General features: G+C 30.5%; 1 protein-coding gene across 2 annotated transcripts in view; it reads right to left on the reverse strand.

The window, feature by feature from the left end:
- Positions 1-18,741, reverse strand: part of PolD1 (DNA polymerase delta 1, catalytic subunit) — a 156,046-nt gene that overhangs the window by 46,881 nt on the left and 90,424 nt on the right. For both annotated transcript variants that reach the window (XR_015043066.1, XM_085823925.1), the window contains exons 14-15: positions 15,669-15,841; positions 10,310-10,462 (exon numbers count right to left, since the gene is read on the reverse strand). Coding sequence is in view for 1 of the 2 variants with exons in the window: in XM_085823925.1 (XP_085680051.1) it covers positions 10,310-10,462; positions 15,669-15,841 (326 nt within the window). In the remaining variant the exon portion in view is untranslated. The remainder of the gene's footprint in view (positions 1-10,309; positions 10,463-15,668; positions 15,842-18,741) is intronic.

The raw sequence follows: 18,741 nt of genomic DNA on the forward strand, positions 1-18,741 counted from the left end.
TTAGGATAATTAAAGTTCATATTAAGGGATATAGCTTATTTCATTGTAATTTTGTTATAGGTAATAACTTTTTTTTATGAAGTTGTTCTGCAGATTAAAATTCTACGCAGTTTTTAAATTTAACGTTTGGTGTTTCCTTCAGCCATTTTTCTGGTACATTTAAAAGCCAGACGAAGGCTGGCAGCGAAGCTGCTAGTTAATTTATATATTAAAAAGGCAAGCTTTAACTTTTCTTTTTAATTTTTTGACTCTTTATGGTATGATAACATTACCTTAAACATTAACTGGTGGGTAACGGAGGATTTTGAAGAGTTGATGGATTATCTTGTAAATATTAATTAATTTGTAAAATTGTATATTCAATCAATACTGGATTCTTTCCTTTTACTAATGAAGGGCCAACTCTTTTCAAAAGTCTCAATTATAGCCTGAACCCAGGGAAGATTTTTATCTTTTTCTAATTTTCCTTACTTTTGGCCAGTATTTAGTAAAGTTTTGATTAAACTCGTAGAAATTCAGTTTTAATAAATTCAGACTATTACAAAAATTTCTTACTTTAATTAAAAACATTACACATTTTTTTCAAACTTTACTTCCAAAACATTTTTGATTTTTTACAATCCTTAATAGTTTGCAACTCTATTTTCACTTATAACCGTAACAGTTAGCAATTTTTTACACATTTTACTTTTCACATTACTTAAGAGTTTACAGAATAGGTTTTTACAATAGATCTTGCAGGTAGCAGCTTAACACTCAAATTTACTTTATATTAGTACCCTCTATTTATACAGTTAGCAGAAACAAACTACTCAACTTTACTTAGTTTAGCAAAGGCTGCTCCACTCTCCAAAATACAAATATAGTTTGGTAAGTTAAATTAAAACTTACTATTTACTTGCCTTTTTAGTATTATTTATGTATTTTTTATAGATTGTATATAGTTTATTTTTGATTTGCATGCATAATTCGTGTCGGCAAATAGGCAAAGGTTTCTAAATTACTTTGGTTTTCTATACTTTTGACATTGGCAATTTAATTATTATTTTGATTCTTAGACAATTTGCTTTCTAAATTTATCAAAATTCTTTTTGTTAAAATTTTTTAGTAATTCACTACATTTGATTTACTTTTGGTTTTACATTACTGTACCCAAGCCTATATGGATGATGAAACACATCATCCATATAGGCTCAACAGATTGAGTAATCCAACAGATCCAATTACTCAACAGATTGAGTAATTGAAAAGTTAGATTTGGAGGTAACTTCCTCCAAATCTAACTCTTCAATTACTCAATCTCAACTCAATCCAACTCAAATTTGTCTCCTGCCTGCTCAACAATTATTCACTAATGCAAGTTAATTTAGTCTTAAAAATTTTTTATAAAATTTTTTAGGATTAATTTTTTGGAATTTTATATATTTATTCATGGATTTAGATACTTGCACTTAATTTACACATGCTCTCAGAATTTAAATGATATTGTAGTTTAGTTTGCAGCAATAATTAATCATTTATTTGTATGCAATTAAAATTTCATAATTTAAAATTTAAATTTAAATTAACTTTAAATGTGCTTTGTACGAACAGAGGATGTTAGTTAAATTACATTTATGTATATATATCCCTCATACACACATACATTTTTTATACTGCAAATTGCAATAAAAAAGAGAGATGCATAGCTAGATGTTATAACAGTCCCATATACAAAATTTCAATGTTCTACTGCTAATGATTTCTGAGTTATGCGAGAGACATATGTACAGACATCACAAAAAATTCATTTTGAATCCAATTTACAGTCCATTTTTTGAAAAAAACATCCTTCATTCTGTCTGTATATACAGTTATCATGCAAAAAACAATCAAAATGCAAGAGGCATATTTTAAAAGTAAGTACCCTTTAGAAATACAAAAGGTACAAGCAGAATTTTCTTAGCAACTTTAAATTTATATGAAAGCCTGTACCTCAGACTATTTTTCCATGTTATTTGTGCCAATATTAAAGCACTTATCGTATCGTACAAACAATTTTTTAATCAACTCTTCACAGAAGTTTGCCACATGATTTAACATCCACTGCAACACAGTTGTTTGATCTCATTATCATTGTTGCAGTGAAGACTGCCCACATGCTTCTTCAAATGCAGGAGCAGGTGGTAGTTATTGGGCACTAGACTGGGACTGTATGCAGGGTGATCAAGTAGTTCCCAATCAAATGACATGATGAGATCTTGAGTTCGTATAGTTGTGTGTGGACGAGCATTTTCCCGAAGCAAAATGATTCCCTTACTCAGCATGACACAGCTTTTGTTCTAGATTGCTGGCGAGTTTGTTTAAGGTCTCATATTATACTGTAGATTGTGTCCCCACTGGACAAAAAATCAACAAGCAACACATCATCCTGCCCCAAAATACAGCACATATGATTTTCTGAACTGAAACTGTTTGCTTGAACTTCACTCTCTTGGGTCATAATGAATGTCACCATTCCATGGAGTGCTGCTTTGATTCTGGTAAGGCACCCAGGTTTCGTCGCCTGTGAAAATTTGGCTTAAAAATTCATCACCTTCCTCACTGCACTGCTGAAGAAAAGTTAAAGCACTACCTAAATGTTCGGCTTTGTGCAGCTCTGTGTACATTTTCGGCAACCAGCATGTGCAAAATTTTCAATATTTTAAGTGTTTGCTCTTTCATACAGAAGGAAAGTCATCAGATAATGATATAATCATAAAGCATCTGTTCTGCTTCACTCGTTCATCAACTTTCTGCACTAAATCTTCAGAATCTTCAGTAATGACAGAAGATCACATTCATCATCATAGATATTTGTGCAGCCATCTTTAAAACCTCTAACCCATTTACGTACCATTCCACAGTTCATATTTTCTCTGCCATGGCACTCAAAAATCAGGAGATTTTTTTAAGAAATCGGGAGAATTTTCTTAATGACAAAAAGATTCTTTAAATAATAAAAATATGTAGAAACAAAAAATATTTTTAATAATGTATTAACTTTAAATAGTAACTAATTAATATCTGAAAGTTCAGCTATTATTTCTTAAATGCAAATAATGCAAAAATACTTGCATGTTAAAAAAAGTTTTATAACTTGTAGCTTCTAATAATAGAAACATATTCTAATCAGTTTCAATAATTATTAAATAATACTTGAACCAGATCACTCATCACTGAATGCAAGACATGCATTAACCTAATTCGGCATTGTGGAACTGTGTTAAGAACATCCAATGATGGCATAATGGAGCATACAAAAAAGCGAAAAGCTTTGTTAAAGTCTGATAATAAGAGCATAAATATTTGTTCTTCACAAGATAAACTCACAATAATCAGAAATGTGTCCCTTGTCAAGAGGGTTTTTTTTTTTTTTTTTTTTTTTAAATTTTGGGAGAGCTTTCACTATATTTTGTAAACTACCAATTAAATTGCTCAGAGGGGCAGAAATTACTTTTCTCACACATATTTTTAACAATGGAAGTACCGTATTTGATGGCATATAAGACGCAACCTTATTTAGAAGGCCACACACAAGAAGAAAAAGTTTCAACCACAAGAACTTAAAATGTGATTTCTTTTAGTTCTCACGTTTCGTAAAAGCCAAATAAACAATCGTTGAATGCAATTACCAAACACATTTTTATTAAGGAAAATTAACAAACAGCAAGCTATTTTGAACATGATATGTGAATTTCAATAATGAATAAATGGCAAGCAATCAAACATAATACAAAATAAAGCAGACACAACAAAAAACACAGATTCAAGGAAAACATTGCCTATCATGCAATTAGACTTTAATCACTTTTAAAACCATAAAAATTCTTTTCACTATCATCGACATCGAAAATGAGAATATCGTCATCACTACTGTTTCCGTCATCGCTAGTATCACCTTCTTCGAATAATGCGTCGTCTTCTGCTCCGTCAAGAGCATTACTGATTCCACACTTCTTAAAGGACTTAACAATTACTTCACCCTTTACGTCCTCCCAAGATCTTTTTACCCACTTCCACACTTGTGAAAAAGAGGGCCGCTTCATTCTACCTGAGGGTGTGAGGGCTCTCCTATCCACTTGTTCCATCATTCTCACACTTTTTTCCTTAAATGGCTTATTCACCGATACATCTAAGGGCTGCAATTGGCTAGTCAGTCCACCAGGAATGACAGCTATCTGGGTTTTTAATTCTTTCACTTTATTCTTTATGGTTTCAGTTCTATGGGCACTAAACTGATCCAAAACCAAAAGAGAGGGTTTTCTTAAGAGTCCACCAGGTCGCCTCACCCATACGTTCTGTAACCACAGTTTCATTCCAGCATATCATTTTTTCAGTAGGTGGTGGACCGAAATGCCTTGCTTCTGCTCTGTTTCCATGCACTTTGGCGTAGTTTAACACTCCTGGTTTATACTGAATTGTATAGCTTAATCTCTTGTTTCCTGTAGTCATATTTTCCAGGGTATTTTTTTAAAACAAATAGCTTTAAGCACCGATACTGACACTTTATACAGAGTAGCACCGATACCGACACATGTGTCGGCTGAGTCAAAGAAAGTCTATGTAAAGAAGGAAAGGCTCCATAAACGTAATGTGACCGTCGAACCTGTTCGAACTTTGACAGTGAACAGGTTCACTGTCGAAGTTCGCACAGGTTTGACATCAGCTTCAAGCTTTGGCGTTTTTTGGCGACATATATTTCACACATGCGCAAAATAATTATGGCAGATGTAGTATAAAAAGTTATGCGTGTCTAGACCTTTATTTGGGCTAAAAATAGCATTCAGTATTGAAAGTTAACCTGTGTCCTTCACGTATGAGATGCAGGTAACTTTTTTGAGACCAAATTTAGGAAAAAAGTACGTCTTATATGCCATCAAATACGGTAATAACTACATTTTCAATTACTTAAGATATTTTATAACTTTCAACAGAGCCTTTTATTTAAACTTGAGATGCATTTATTTCTTCCTTAAAATATGTAAGAAGTGGGTTCCACTGGTCTAGGATTCTAGCTAAATATTTCTGTACAGATAACAGTGTGTACATATACATTTCAGATTTTTCATTATTTCAGTATTACACAACTGTTAGAATTGTTTCAATTTTCCCATTTTTTTCAGCCATCTTTCCAAGATAATAATAAATATCAACAATCTGTTCAACCACACTTGTTGGCAAAGAAGCTGACTCTTTTTCACTGCTAAATTTAAGAGGTGACACATGCATGTCATAATTTGCAAATATGAATTTTCTTTTTTAGGATGCCTGCAACACCAATTTTCAAGCATACAATTTTTGGTGCATTTCTGATGCGGCACTAAGTGCTAAGGAATTATTCTGAAGAATTGCATTTTCTTTTAAAGTTTTAATAATTAGCTGCGCTATTTATTAAAGCCGCCGAATCTCTTCTGAGTTTAAGACAGAATACTCAGTTTCCAAAGATTCTGAATTAAAAAAAGAAACAACAATTGGATAGAGTTTTGCATCAGTATTATTGCTTCTGTCTGTAGAGAGGTAGAATGGAACTGTTTTAATGTAACCAATAACTGAAGATCCATTTTCCACACCAATTTCTTGAAACCATTTCTTCTACAAATGCAGTGGTTTTTTGTTCTTGAATATTTCATAGCGATTTTACTGCTGGGAAACATTTTTCTAAAAAAGCTGCAGCATGATTCGATGCATTCAGTGGCAGGTTGTGCTCCAGTAAAATGGCTGACAACAGGCATTCTGCATTAATAACTTTTTGGTCCTTTGTTTTCACAGAAAAAATTAATTTTTTTTTTCTGGTACAACTCATGCTGTCCTCGTGTATGCATGTTTCAGAACATCTGCCCTTCCACTGTGCGAAATAAAAAAATTCGCAATTACAAATGATACACATTGCAGTATTACATTTCCTTGACAAAATAATGGAAGGAAAGTCATTTGTGTATGATTTTTGAAAAACGCATGAGTATTTTACCTTTATTGCAGACTTAACTAAGACAAAAGATAGCAGTTTCTTAAACTGATTTGGGGAAGCACATGAAATTTATGCTGCTCACTGGCAAGACAAGCGAAATAAAACCTTGATCTTATTTTGTGCTTATTGGTTAACATGCCAGATAACTTGCAGTGGCGCTTTATTCACAATGGACAGCTGAACAGATGTTTTCAGATATGTGTTTCAGACTCTCATATACAAAGCAGAAACATGCCATATCTCAGTGACGAAATGACTTTGGTATTTTTAGTATTTTTTTATTTTATGCATCTAGAGAAAAAAGTGCTTTCAGATGCCAAAAATCATTTCTTTCAAGGGCAAATAATTAAGTATTAAGCCAACTTACATAAAAATCGTGATATTTTAAGTATAAGATAAAGTCAGGAGAAATATGCTGAAAATTGGGTTGGCAGGAGTAAGGTCAGAAATCGGGAAAGTTGGCAACTCTGACTTCACTAATCTGATGATGAATTTCAGCCACTTTCAGTTCTTTAGCATCAAGAAAATGGACCACTGATCGTATTTCACAATCGGTGAGATTCTAAATCAGTGGAACCATTTTAAATACTTAAAAGCAAACATTAACACTGTTGAAAGTTTCCATAATGGCGCCCGTGGCTTCCCAACAGATGTAGGTCAACAGTAAACATACATAGAATGCTGACTGCAGCACTATTGTGATTACAGCCAGAATTTCAAAATGGCCTACTTTAAAAACATGCCTAGTATATGCCTGCTGAGAGCTGACACCCAAAATTTTTCATGATTACAATACTTCCTTTCCTTTGCACAAGGAAGTAAAAAAGGGAAGAAAAAATAGAGTATTCAGATTTTATCAGTCACTCAAAGAAGTTCTGTTAACGTTTCATATGGTTTATCAATACAGATTATCCATAGAGATGGCTCAGGTGTGATAGTGAAACACTTTATGATACTCCTTGAATAGACTTAGACTAACATGAAAATGTTCTATACTTTCTGTATACATGGAAAGGAAAAAATATATAACATCATTCAATAAAAATATTGAATATTTCTAAAGAGATATATGAAGAATTAAATATATTTTCATTTAAATCAATTTCATTTAACAGAAAGAAAATAATTAAGAACTGCATCTACTGCTTTTAAATAGCTTAGTTTGTTAACCCATAGAGACAAATTTGATTGAAAAGATAAATATCTTACATTTTCCAAAATGGCAACAGACTCGAATGAAAAGTGAAACAATAAACAGACAGTGAACATTTATAGTGAATTAAAGCAAAATCATTTCCAAGGTGGGCTAAAAATTGCTCTATGATAGAAATTTAATTACTTAAATATTAATTTTTGCTACTGCAAAAGTGCCAGATTTGAAACATAAAAAACATTGCTTAATAACAAGATTACGGTTCATAAACTATTTATATGATTTAGACATTTAGATTAACATGCAAAATATATGAATATTTACACTCAGAAAATCCTGAGTAGGGAAGCTAAGCCTTCATTTATAGGGTTACTTTGAAGTACGATTTAAAAAATATAATTAATATTATATTATTAGTCTGGCTAATAATCACATATATTGATGTCAAAAAATTAAATACAAATATTTACTGATGATTTTACATTGCTCAAATCTTTATAAGAACCTCCACAAATGTTTACAGTAGATTAAAACAATTAAGAACAAATAAAACTTAGTAAGAAATTTATGCTAAAAATCACTAGGAGGGGGAATGAAATTTGCACAATCTAAGTTTTATTTATTGCATAAAATACTTTCATTAACAGATAACTTTAACTAATTAAGACAGTAAAATTAAATTAAGTAAATTTTATTAGTTTAAGTAAATTAAGATTTTACAAAGGCTAAAAATTAAAAACAAGGAGATTTGGCAACCTACTGGGAAATTATGAGATTCAATGAAAACCTGAGACAGTTGGAAGCTACTCTAATGAAGTTTACATTTTAGGGTATTATGAAACAGAATCCCAATATTTTATGAAAATTAATAAAGAATAATATTCATAAGTAAACAAACTAATATTCATTACACTTATTGTACATAAGTATTGGTTGATAATCATGAACATGTGATAAATTTAATAACATAGCATGACACTCAGTTGACTTATATTTGAAACAAAATATATACAGAATGCATTTTTATTAGTGTTTCTGATCTGTGAAGAAAAATAAAGTAGTGTTTCAGAGTAACTTTAATATTTTAAGAGCGTTTGTTTTCTTTCAACTCTTTACTTTTTCATTTTTTATTCTCTTTGAATTCAGCAAATGAATACAGAATTTTTGCTAATATTAATTAATAAGTGTATTTTTTATTATTATTAAAAGTACTATAGCTTTAAAAATTAATTGATTTGGCAACTGATTCTGACATAACAAAAACTTAAAGAAATATGATTAAACAAATTTTGGATAAGTCTGTCAGAAGAATATCCTAAAATTAATTTAGAAGTCAAACAACAACCATTTGTGCTTTTGCAGCTGAGGATGATGGTTTGGTAAAACCTTCGAAACCAGTCCTGTAAAAATTTGAAAATACAACGTTGATTTTTATTGTTTGACTTCTAAATTAATATTTGTTCGACATGTTATTGTATCTTAATCCTAAAATTAGTTACTCATATTTTACTTCTTTTTGCAACGAAGTATTTCTAAGGCAGGTTTTCCATATTACACTGCAAAATAATCCAAATATAGAAACCAACTTGATACTACATCTTATATAAGAATTCAGCTTCCTAACATTGTGCCTGATGTTAAAAGAATTTGTAATTCGAAAACTTAAATACATCAAGGTCACAAAAAACAAAAATGCTTCAACTTAAGGGGAAAAAAAAAAAAATCATTTAAAAAGTTTAATGTGTCACTTTTTTTGTAAAATTTAAAACTGAAAAATACTCCTTTTATAAATACATATAAAAACTGAAATAAATGTTTACTTTGTTTATCACCTTATTATCTGTATTATGGTTTGTTACAACAACAAACTTAATTTGTATCTGTGTTACAATTTAACTTATATCTGTGTTAATTTATATTTGCATCAACTTATATCTCAGGCTCAGTGGTGCAATGGCTAGCACACCGCGCAGCAGCACCACAGGTCTGAGGTTTGATTCCCGGGCTGGGCAAGGTCGACTCAGCCTTTCATGACTTGGGTCGATAAAATGAGTACCAAGTTCACTTGGGGACTAAACACTGGGGACTAAACACTGATCACTTGTCCAGGGCAAACGCTTATGCACCATGAGGCCCACTGTCAAGGAAGCAGATTTTCGGGCACTGCAGGCTTTTGCCCATTGGGGCTGTTACGCCACTGAGTTTAGTTTTAGTTTTTTTCAACTTATATCTCTGTTATGTTATCCTTTAACTTATTTCTGTGCTATCATAATCCAAATTTACACTAGTGTTCTTTAAAAATTTTAGAATTAAAAAAGTCAGCAAGATGAGAAAACTTTGAGAAAAATTGTATTACAGAATTCAGACTGAAGGAATCAAATCAGTGTGAAGAATTCATGTGCAAAACAACAAAAAAACTTTACTTAATTTGGGAAACATTTACTTTTCTAGCAATATGTGCTAGCTGATAAAAAGTCAACCACAACCACAAAAAAATTCTGCATTTAATGGGTTTTTTTCTGATTCCACCTACATCACTGAGGGGGGGGGGAATAAAAGCATTCACGAGGCAATGTTTTATGCTAAAAAAGTTATGTGGCAACCTGTGATATTGCTAAAAGTATTCATGTGACAACCTAAGAATTCGTATAGTAAATTTTAAAAAAAGAGAAAGAAAGAGAGAAAAAGAATTTTTTTTTTTTTTTTTTTTTTAAATTTTTTTAAATAAAGAGGTAAGTGTTTTATTATCAATGTTTATTACTTTCCACATTTTATTGAACACTTTTGTAGGCATTCTTAATGTAACATCACTTTGAATAGCTGTTGCCTTTTGAAAAGTTATGTGAATTGAGTACATTTTGGTAAGGAGGGCAGATAACCAGAAAGCACTGAATTTATAATGAAAATTAAAAACCCATATATCAATGGCTAATGAGTTAATAAACTATGAAAATAAAATTTTCTTTTCAAACTGAAGATGAAATGGGTTAAATAAAAATTAAGATATAAAAATCCAAAAATTGTAATTTGTTTAATGTTTGTATGCATAAATGCTTTATATTTTTTAGTCTCCAAAAGCCTAATTATGTATCAACATAAGCAAGTGTGAATTTTGAAAAACAGATAAAAATTAATAAAGATTATCTACTTATTTCAATAAAATTTACCTGTGGGCTAATTCTACATGAGCTTGTTTTGCAGCATATTCCTTATCAGTTTTAGTTAATTCTTTTGTAATCACTAACTGTGATATATCGATTCGATTGCATAACAAATCAGATATGGTCTGTTTTGCATATTCAGTAGCTGCTTTAGGATCTCTGAAAATTGAAAAACAAGAGAGATTACTAGAATTGACAAATTATTATTCCATATTTTTTTAGCATGAATTATCAATGAAAAACTCCTTAATTTTATCATTAAGGCTATCAATGATATAATTTGGATGGGGAAAATATAACATAAATTGTAAGCATATAATACTGTGTCATTTTATAATTTAAAAAAAAAAAATAGTTCTTTTTATTTAAAAAATACAGTAAACCCCCCCTTAAAACAAACGCGCTTAAGGCAAACACTTAGTTAACATGGATAAAATTTCGATGCTGGCAGCAATGTATATGATCTTATAGGAAGTTTTATCGGTTAACACAAATTTCAATTAGCATGAATTACAAACTGCTATTTTTTTAGTCCTTTACATCATTAAATTTTGCCATTTAACCAAAAATTTCAAAGTTTTTCATATTATTTTCCCCTGTTGTTTCTCTGCTAGGGTTGCATCCAAATATGTTCCAGCTGTTTAACTGAAAACCTCTTATGACATTGGGCTCATAGGCACATACAGAAATGCCAACTAGGAATGTGCCTGATGCAATAAAAGCTATCATTGCACACTGAAAATCCATGCCATAACAACACTAGTACAACCTGGAGATGTAAAGAAGATATCCTGTTGACAACCTAGATGGTAGACAGAGATACTACCTCACCTGACAATAGTCTGCAAGACGTTGCGAACTCTGGTGTTAATTTTGAGGAGTTTGTTAGTGCAGATGACGATGTTGCTATGCTTGCTGCTATAGAATCTAATGTACAAGTATTTGTGTCTGAATTGCAAGAAATTTCACCAGACGAAAGTGAGGAGGACAATATCATTCTGCCCACTAGCCACATGCCTCACAGACAGCAATGAAGAACATTTTGCTACAATGTCAAAATTTATCGCTAGTTTTATGGAAGCCATGAGTATGGATGATTATACAGTTACGAGGCATTTTCATTCCTGTCTGCAATAGCCCAATATACAAGAATTTATTTTAGAAGTTAGACAAAAAAAAAAAAAAAATTAGTGTTATATTTGCAAATTTACACTCATTTTTGTTGTTTGACTTCTAAAATAATCTTTGTTTGTTGTGTTATTTTAACCTAAATTATACAAGAATTTCTCACCAAAAAATTATCTGTAAGTGCACATCTTCAAGTTACAGTTCAGTAGTACTATGTTTTCTATGACAACATGCATTATATATTATAGAACTTATATAATTATGTATTGTAAGTGGCTAATGTGTAGAAAAAATTATTCTAAAAGTAAAATTTCAGTCCCCAGTTAATATGAACTCTTGATTTTCCGGTCCTTTGGGATTCGTGTCAACGAGGGTTTACTATATACATGTAAAAATAAATACAGTCAAACTTCATTAAAACTTTATGTATTAATGTATAGTATTATTGTTTTATTGCTAATTGTATATTTCAGTATTCTTATTATAGAATTATTTGTACTATTATTACATATATTCCTCATTCTCTCCAGGTCTAAAAATTTCACACAATTGTTGTATTATATTTCCTTTGTATTAATGAGTTATTTACTACTGTTGTAGCCCTCGTTGAATATGAGAGTTTTGCATTTGTTTTGTTAAAAGGGGGGACAACACTATAGCAAACCCAGCTTATAATACACAAACATTTTGTTGCCATCTATTTCCTGTAAGACTTAATGTTATGTGACTATAACAAACTTCCAAATGCATAAAAATCAGATAAAACAAACTTTGTGGAGATAATGGATTGAAAATATTTTATATTCTTAAATTTTTTCCCATCATTCTGCAACTTTCAACTGAAAGATTACTAGTTCTTAAATTCATTCTGTTTAGGATACTAGAATATTTAAAAATAACTTTAGGTTACTGTTCCTTTATCTTCACTTTTCCATCTTTCATTGTGTTCTAAATAAAAAACTATATGAGGCATTTGTAAACCTCAATTTTTGAAAAACAGGAAATGCAATGAACATACTTTAGGAGATTCTAATGTGTCATGCACTGAGCCAAGGAACCATTGATGCATCTAGACAAGGAGCTTGAATCAGGGTTGCAACTCAAACATGAGAATGAAATTCAATGACTTTTCCAGTTGTATTTAAAGAAAATTCCAGTCTATCCACGTAGTACGTGTTGGCTGTGCTGAGAGGTAAATTAATTATGGAACCACTTGAAAACACAAAAATTTGCCAATTACATATGACTTATGATTATATATATGTATAATCCTAAAGCATTACTATTATAACTATAATAGGAGTTGTTTTCTCCACTGAAGATTGAGATTAGAATCTGCCCAATCCAGATTAAAAAAATGTCTTTTTTTGTAGACATTTTACAGCTAAATAAACGAAAGAAAGAAACAGATTTAAGGATATTTTAAAATAAATTCAGGTATTTTACATTTATTTAGCAGCACACATAAGCAAAAAATATGTGCATTAAATTTCTTGATGGTATGGCATCATATTGTTTGAATTAGTTTCAGGAGTATGTCAGAGAAAATTGCCTGAAATTTGAAAGGATTATTAACTAATAATAAATAAATTTTGAACCAAGAAGCCACATTAAGTGATTCGAATAACATCAAAATAAATTACTTAAAGATTAAAAACTGAATTACAATAATCAACAATATTTTGGAGAATATAATTATATTAAATGGTTAGCCTAGATGACTGATTACTATTTTTTTTTTATTTTACAACAAATTGACAAGGCATTTACTAAAAAGAAGAAAAAAAAGATTTAAAAGATTTTGCAGTAAAATTTTAGTATACGCTATGGCTTTGATGTGATTTTGAAAATTGTCGCCAACACCAAAATAACCCGTTTACTGTTCCTCATAATAGCGTCAAATCCCATGTACTACGATTAAACAGATTTTGTTTTATACGAGAATGGGAAGGTATTTTCTTTAGTTCAACATGCACTGCACATGTGCATGCAGGTCTCTCGATTCTCAATGTTACTGGAACCTTGCTTTGCCTTTCTAAGAGATAATCTGATTGGAGCTGCGAAAATTGGCTCTAGGCCAGCTGCTTGAATGACGCTCACAAAAACAATTAGCAAGAAAGTGATCGCTTCCAATGCTGATGCAAAACTCGCTTTTTTGGGAATCGCTATATGAAATTCCCTGATTTTTTTGGTCAATTTTCGAATTCCCTGAATTTTTCTGGTTTTTCAGGTAGTGTGGCAACCCTGTTGTTGAATTGGCTTGATTTCATGTGAGTTCTCTGATCAAAGTGTCGGACAGCATTCTATTCAAGATGCTTATTCATAATTACAAGAGCATATTTTAGTTGAAACCGTATAATTGATGGGGCAAGTCTAAACCGTGGCTTTTATGCCAAGTAATTTTTCATGTAAAATTATTAACACTGGATGAAACAGAAAAACAATGAAAAAGATATTTAGTAATTGCAGTTACTTTTGAATATTTTTTAAATTGAAGTTATTATTAACATTTTTAGGAAGATGTGGCATCACAGTTCTACACTACTTCTTGAGTTTTTTTTTAAATCAGAACGATATAGGAAAACAAATTTTTGATTACCTTCATTTTATTACAGTGGTGTTCGACTGCAATTTCAAAATTTAGCTAACAGAAACACAGGTTACTAAACTGTTAAGAACTCAAATTAGCATATATGTGCATGTTTGAAATTTTTATTAATCTTTTCAAACTATGGAATACTAACAAAACTCAATTCATTTTCGAGATAATTTGTATTTTAGAAAAAAAAAATCATAAAAATTTCTAAAACCATCACCTTAGTTCTATTTTTAGACTTATGTTTTATAAGTCATGCAGGCATGAGAAAACTACTTCAAAAGTCCTAAATATTACCTTCTCAGTAACTTAAATATTATGTTGTAAAATCTCTTAATTTAATCAAAAAAAAAAAAAGTGAAAAAATTTTATGTCTATCCATAAATATGAAATTTTTATTTTCAGTAGACGTCCAATAAGCAGTATACTTTAAAACATAAAGGTTACAAAATTTTGCAAATTTTAGGTTACGTTTTTCTTAGATCTCTCCAATTCTAATTTTAGATTGCTTGCATATAAGTGACTACCAAAATATGCTGACATCTTAAAAATTACTCAATCAGGATTTACAGACAGCACACCTATTTCATTTTTTAAATACAAATATGTACAAAGAAAATAACACCAGCAGAAAGATGAGACATAGCATAAATAAAGGGATAAATAAAATACTTCAGCATTCCCATCACTGAATTTACTTACAATGTGATTTTTATGCCTTTAAACAAAAGAAAAATTCAATAAAGTATTTACAAACTCTGCAATTCCCTTAATTTAATCCCTATATTAATTCTGCCATTTATGTTCCATGCATGTGCAGATAGATTAATAGCATCACCAGCAGTCAACTAAAACCGTTCTTTTCACTTTCTTTAACCATTTTACTTTAGTGCAGAGTTGCCATTCAAACAGCAGAATGAAATTCCCTGACTTTTCCAGGTTTTCCAAGTGTGTTTTTAAAAAATTCCTGAGAAGCATTTTTCTAGCTGATTTAAACATAAGCGAAGCTACAATGTAGCCATGTGTACATGTCATCTTATTAGATTTAAATTAATGACCTAAAATCTGGAATTACCAAAGTCTTGGGGATTCTAGATTTTGGACTTTGTATTGTATATATTGGACAGCAAATAAAAGCTTTTTCCCATTTCAGCCTCATGAGAAAAATAGAATAATTCATACTAATTGCAAATAAAATCAGCTACTCTATACATATAAACTAAAACTCAGTGTCTAAAAAGTTGTGGATGAATAAATTTACACATGTTAATTACATGCTATACACTATAAAACAAAAGCACTGATATGCAAGCAGAAATATCTAAAACACAATAAATTCACTTCTTCAGTTAAAATATGTCACAAATATAATGTATTTTTAAAAAAGTTTATTTGCACATACATATAAAAAAAACCACCACCTACTTTCCACACTGAATTTTTTGAAAATTTAAATTTTGTTGTTTACATATAAAAACATAAAAATACATACCGATTGCAGGCATATGCAGATTAAGTGGTTGTGGATTATCAAAATTCTATCGTGTCTCATACACATTCCAAAGTTAAAAGTTTATTGAAACTGATCAACATAAAAAAACATGCAACTAAAAAATGAAGTTAGTGTTGATTTCCACTCACCTGTCAATAAGAAGTTTTTCTAAACAGGTATTGATAAGATTAGCAACTAAAGGACAGTTATCCCTTCTGACTGTTTCAATGCCTTTGCAATCCATTTTATCATGAATTTCTGGTTTTGTGAAATATAATCCAGCATATCTTTTTTTACTGATCAGTAAGTACGGAAAATACACCTATATTAAAAATTGAGATGAAAAAAAATATGAATAAACATCATCTCTCACTCCCTCCTTGCTTACACATATATGTAGAAAAACAAACTCGCATACAAATTACGTTATTGATACATAAAAAAAACAAAGGATAATAAAGCAGACATCGCTTAACGTGATCATGTTTTCCTCCGACTATTTTGGTAACATTAAACAATGAGAAAACAATACCCTTCAAATAGCAATGGAATTTAAACAGAAACATATATATAAGTACTTTCGCAATATTTTAATTAGGGAATGGTAAAAATTTATTTATGAACTTTTTCCCAATGTCTTTAAAAGAGGACAGTGGACATTCAAATATATATTTTTTAATATTGTCATAGAGATTTGAAATTTTGCATACATGTATATTTTACCATAATTATATCAAATACCTTTGAACAAAATTTCTGGCTCATTGAAATTCAGTTTTTTAAATTTTTTCAAAATGCTCTATGCATCTTAATTTTTTTAAAAAAATTCTTGTTACTTTTGCTTTATTTTTATTGAAAATGCATTACACACACAGTTTAATATGAATTAGCGAAATGTATAAAATGTTAATTTTTAATTAATATTTCTTTTACACATACCTAAATTTCGGGAAAAATTTTACACTTTAATTGAACTTTTATTCTTTTTATGAATTTGCATTCAAAAATGCATACTATGTTTTGTTACACGTATAAACAGGAATCTAAATTACAAATTACATTCGTTTTGAACATAAGCACACTTACCTTTAATACTTACTTCCTAGTATGTACGAATAGATGATTTTATTTAACATTAAATATTTTTTCTACTAATAAAATTGTAGAATGGCTCGAACACTTTCGTTAAATTTCACTAAATATATTTTTTTCAACTATGAATCACTTTAAAAAACTTCCGGCACCATATGTTTCCCTATGGTTATTTACATTTTCATTATGTTTTGTTATTTTACACACTTTTTTTTCAATCCTTCTTTCCTTATATCCAGCCGAACACATCTTTTCACTTTGGTCTATGAGACAGTCGTCATACGTCATCAGTTGCGATTGATTTTGCTGTTTTGGTATTCAATTGAAACACAATGATCACTCTGAGCTCGCGATCACTCGTTCTCATAGCGATCACTTGGAACCCATCATTCCGCGGCGAAAAACGATCGAATCAATATGGCGCCTGTGTTGTTTGTGCTTTCACGAGGACAGAAATCAAGTGTGCTAAAGAAAATGTTTTAGATCTGCTGAGTGAGCAGCAACTTATATCAAAGTATAGGGTGTATAAGGATCCTAGCAAGGGCAGCTGACACATCATCTGTGTTGTATCCAAATTAAGTGCACTTGTTGCTAGTGGACATTGATTTAGCGTTGTGTTGTTTATATTTGTGTTGATGGATTGCTACCTAATTCAGAGAAATATGCGTAGATGCACTGCATCAAATTATTCATATCGTTCCAGAAATAACTTTAGTATGTTCTATTTCCCGAGAAATGAAGAAAATGGGTAATTAATTCTTGTCCATTAGAATAGATTCCGATCGCAAGACCGTGCGCTTTTGAAGTAAGTTCAGCTTTATGTTTTCATAATTGTTAAAAAAATAAGTGTTCATGTTTCAGCGAAATGTGTACAGCCAAAAGTCGTTAATTCGGACACCCATAATCCAGACTTCAAAGCTAAAAACTTTCTGCGCATGCGCCGCATTGACACATGCGCGTAAGACCTCTTACGACTGCGCGTTTGCGCAAGCGCAGAATACGTTTTCGCGTGCTCGTTTTATGTATAACGAACAATATAAGCTAAAATTCTCTAATTATCTATTTCAGATAATGTTGATGATTGCGTTGTTCCTTAATTTTCGAATTGGATCCAGCTTATTATTTTTTGCAGACTGTAAGAGCAGTACTATAAAAGTAAACTTGAACTTTCGATTATGTCAAATAGAATTTCCGAATCTGGAGCTCCCAAAGGATCGTACAAAACGAAAGTATGTTTTGATGTCCATCAAACAAAAAGTGGATAAAGACATGAAGAATGTGACAGAGAGGTTAGTGAAAACAAAAAAATTTCGATTGACAAGTTAGTCGGTATTCTCGGCACAGCAATTAACGGGACTTGAACAGCGGAACTTTGTAACTGAACAAAAAATTATGTCTGTTTATAGAATTAAAGAGAAAGTATTATCACATAAAACGAAGCAACTTAAACAACTTACATTGAAAGAAATGTTTAATAAAGTAAACAAATAAATATTAAGCTTTTTTTGTAAATTTTGATGCCCTTTAGATCATAATTGTTCTTTATTTCATAAATTACGGTTTCATATTTTTAATTTTAAAATTTCTGCATGCCATCTTACGCGATTTAAACTGATGATCTATAATCCGGAATCGCCGAAGTCCTGACGAGTCCGGATTAATGACTTTTGACTGTATTATCATTTAAGTATTGCTAATTAATGACAAACTGATTTATATGTACAAAAGGAATATCAGAATGTGTATAGTCAATACACAGATACCGACGGCGATAAGTAGATGCTGATGTGATTTTCTTTATTGTTATTATCGCGAAAGGACAAAGTTTAAATAATTATATTATACATTTGATTTAAATTTAGTGCGTGATTATAACTATGAAGTGCACTTTTTATTTAAATTTTAATGCGGGATTCACGGTTTAAAATCGTATGTTATTTTTTTACCTTATTATATTGTCGCCAAATCTGTCAGTTGGCCTCCAATGTAAAAAAAAAAAAAAAAAAAAAAATGTAAACATTGGATAATATGATTGAAATTATGCATTATATAATGTTTCCCTTAAAGTAACATTAATATATCGTATTTATATTTATTTTGAAGAAGGTAAGCATCAATTTAGGTATTTAA

Source organism: Stegodyphus dumicola, chromosome 9 (assembly GCF_044657685.1).
Source record: "Stegodyphus dumicola isolate Sdum_Otavi_A_Nest chromosome 9, ASM4465768v1".
Lineage (NCBI taxonomy): Eukaryota > Metazoa > Arthropoda > Arachnida > Araneae > Eresidae > Stegodyphus > Stegodyphus dumicola.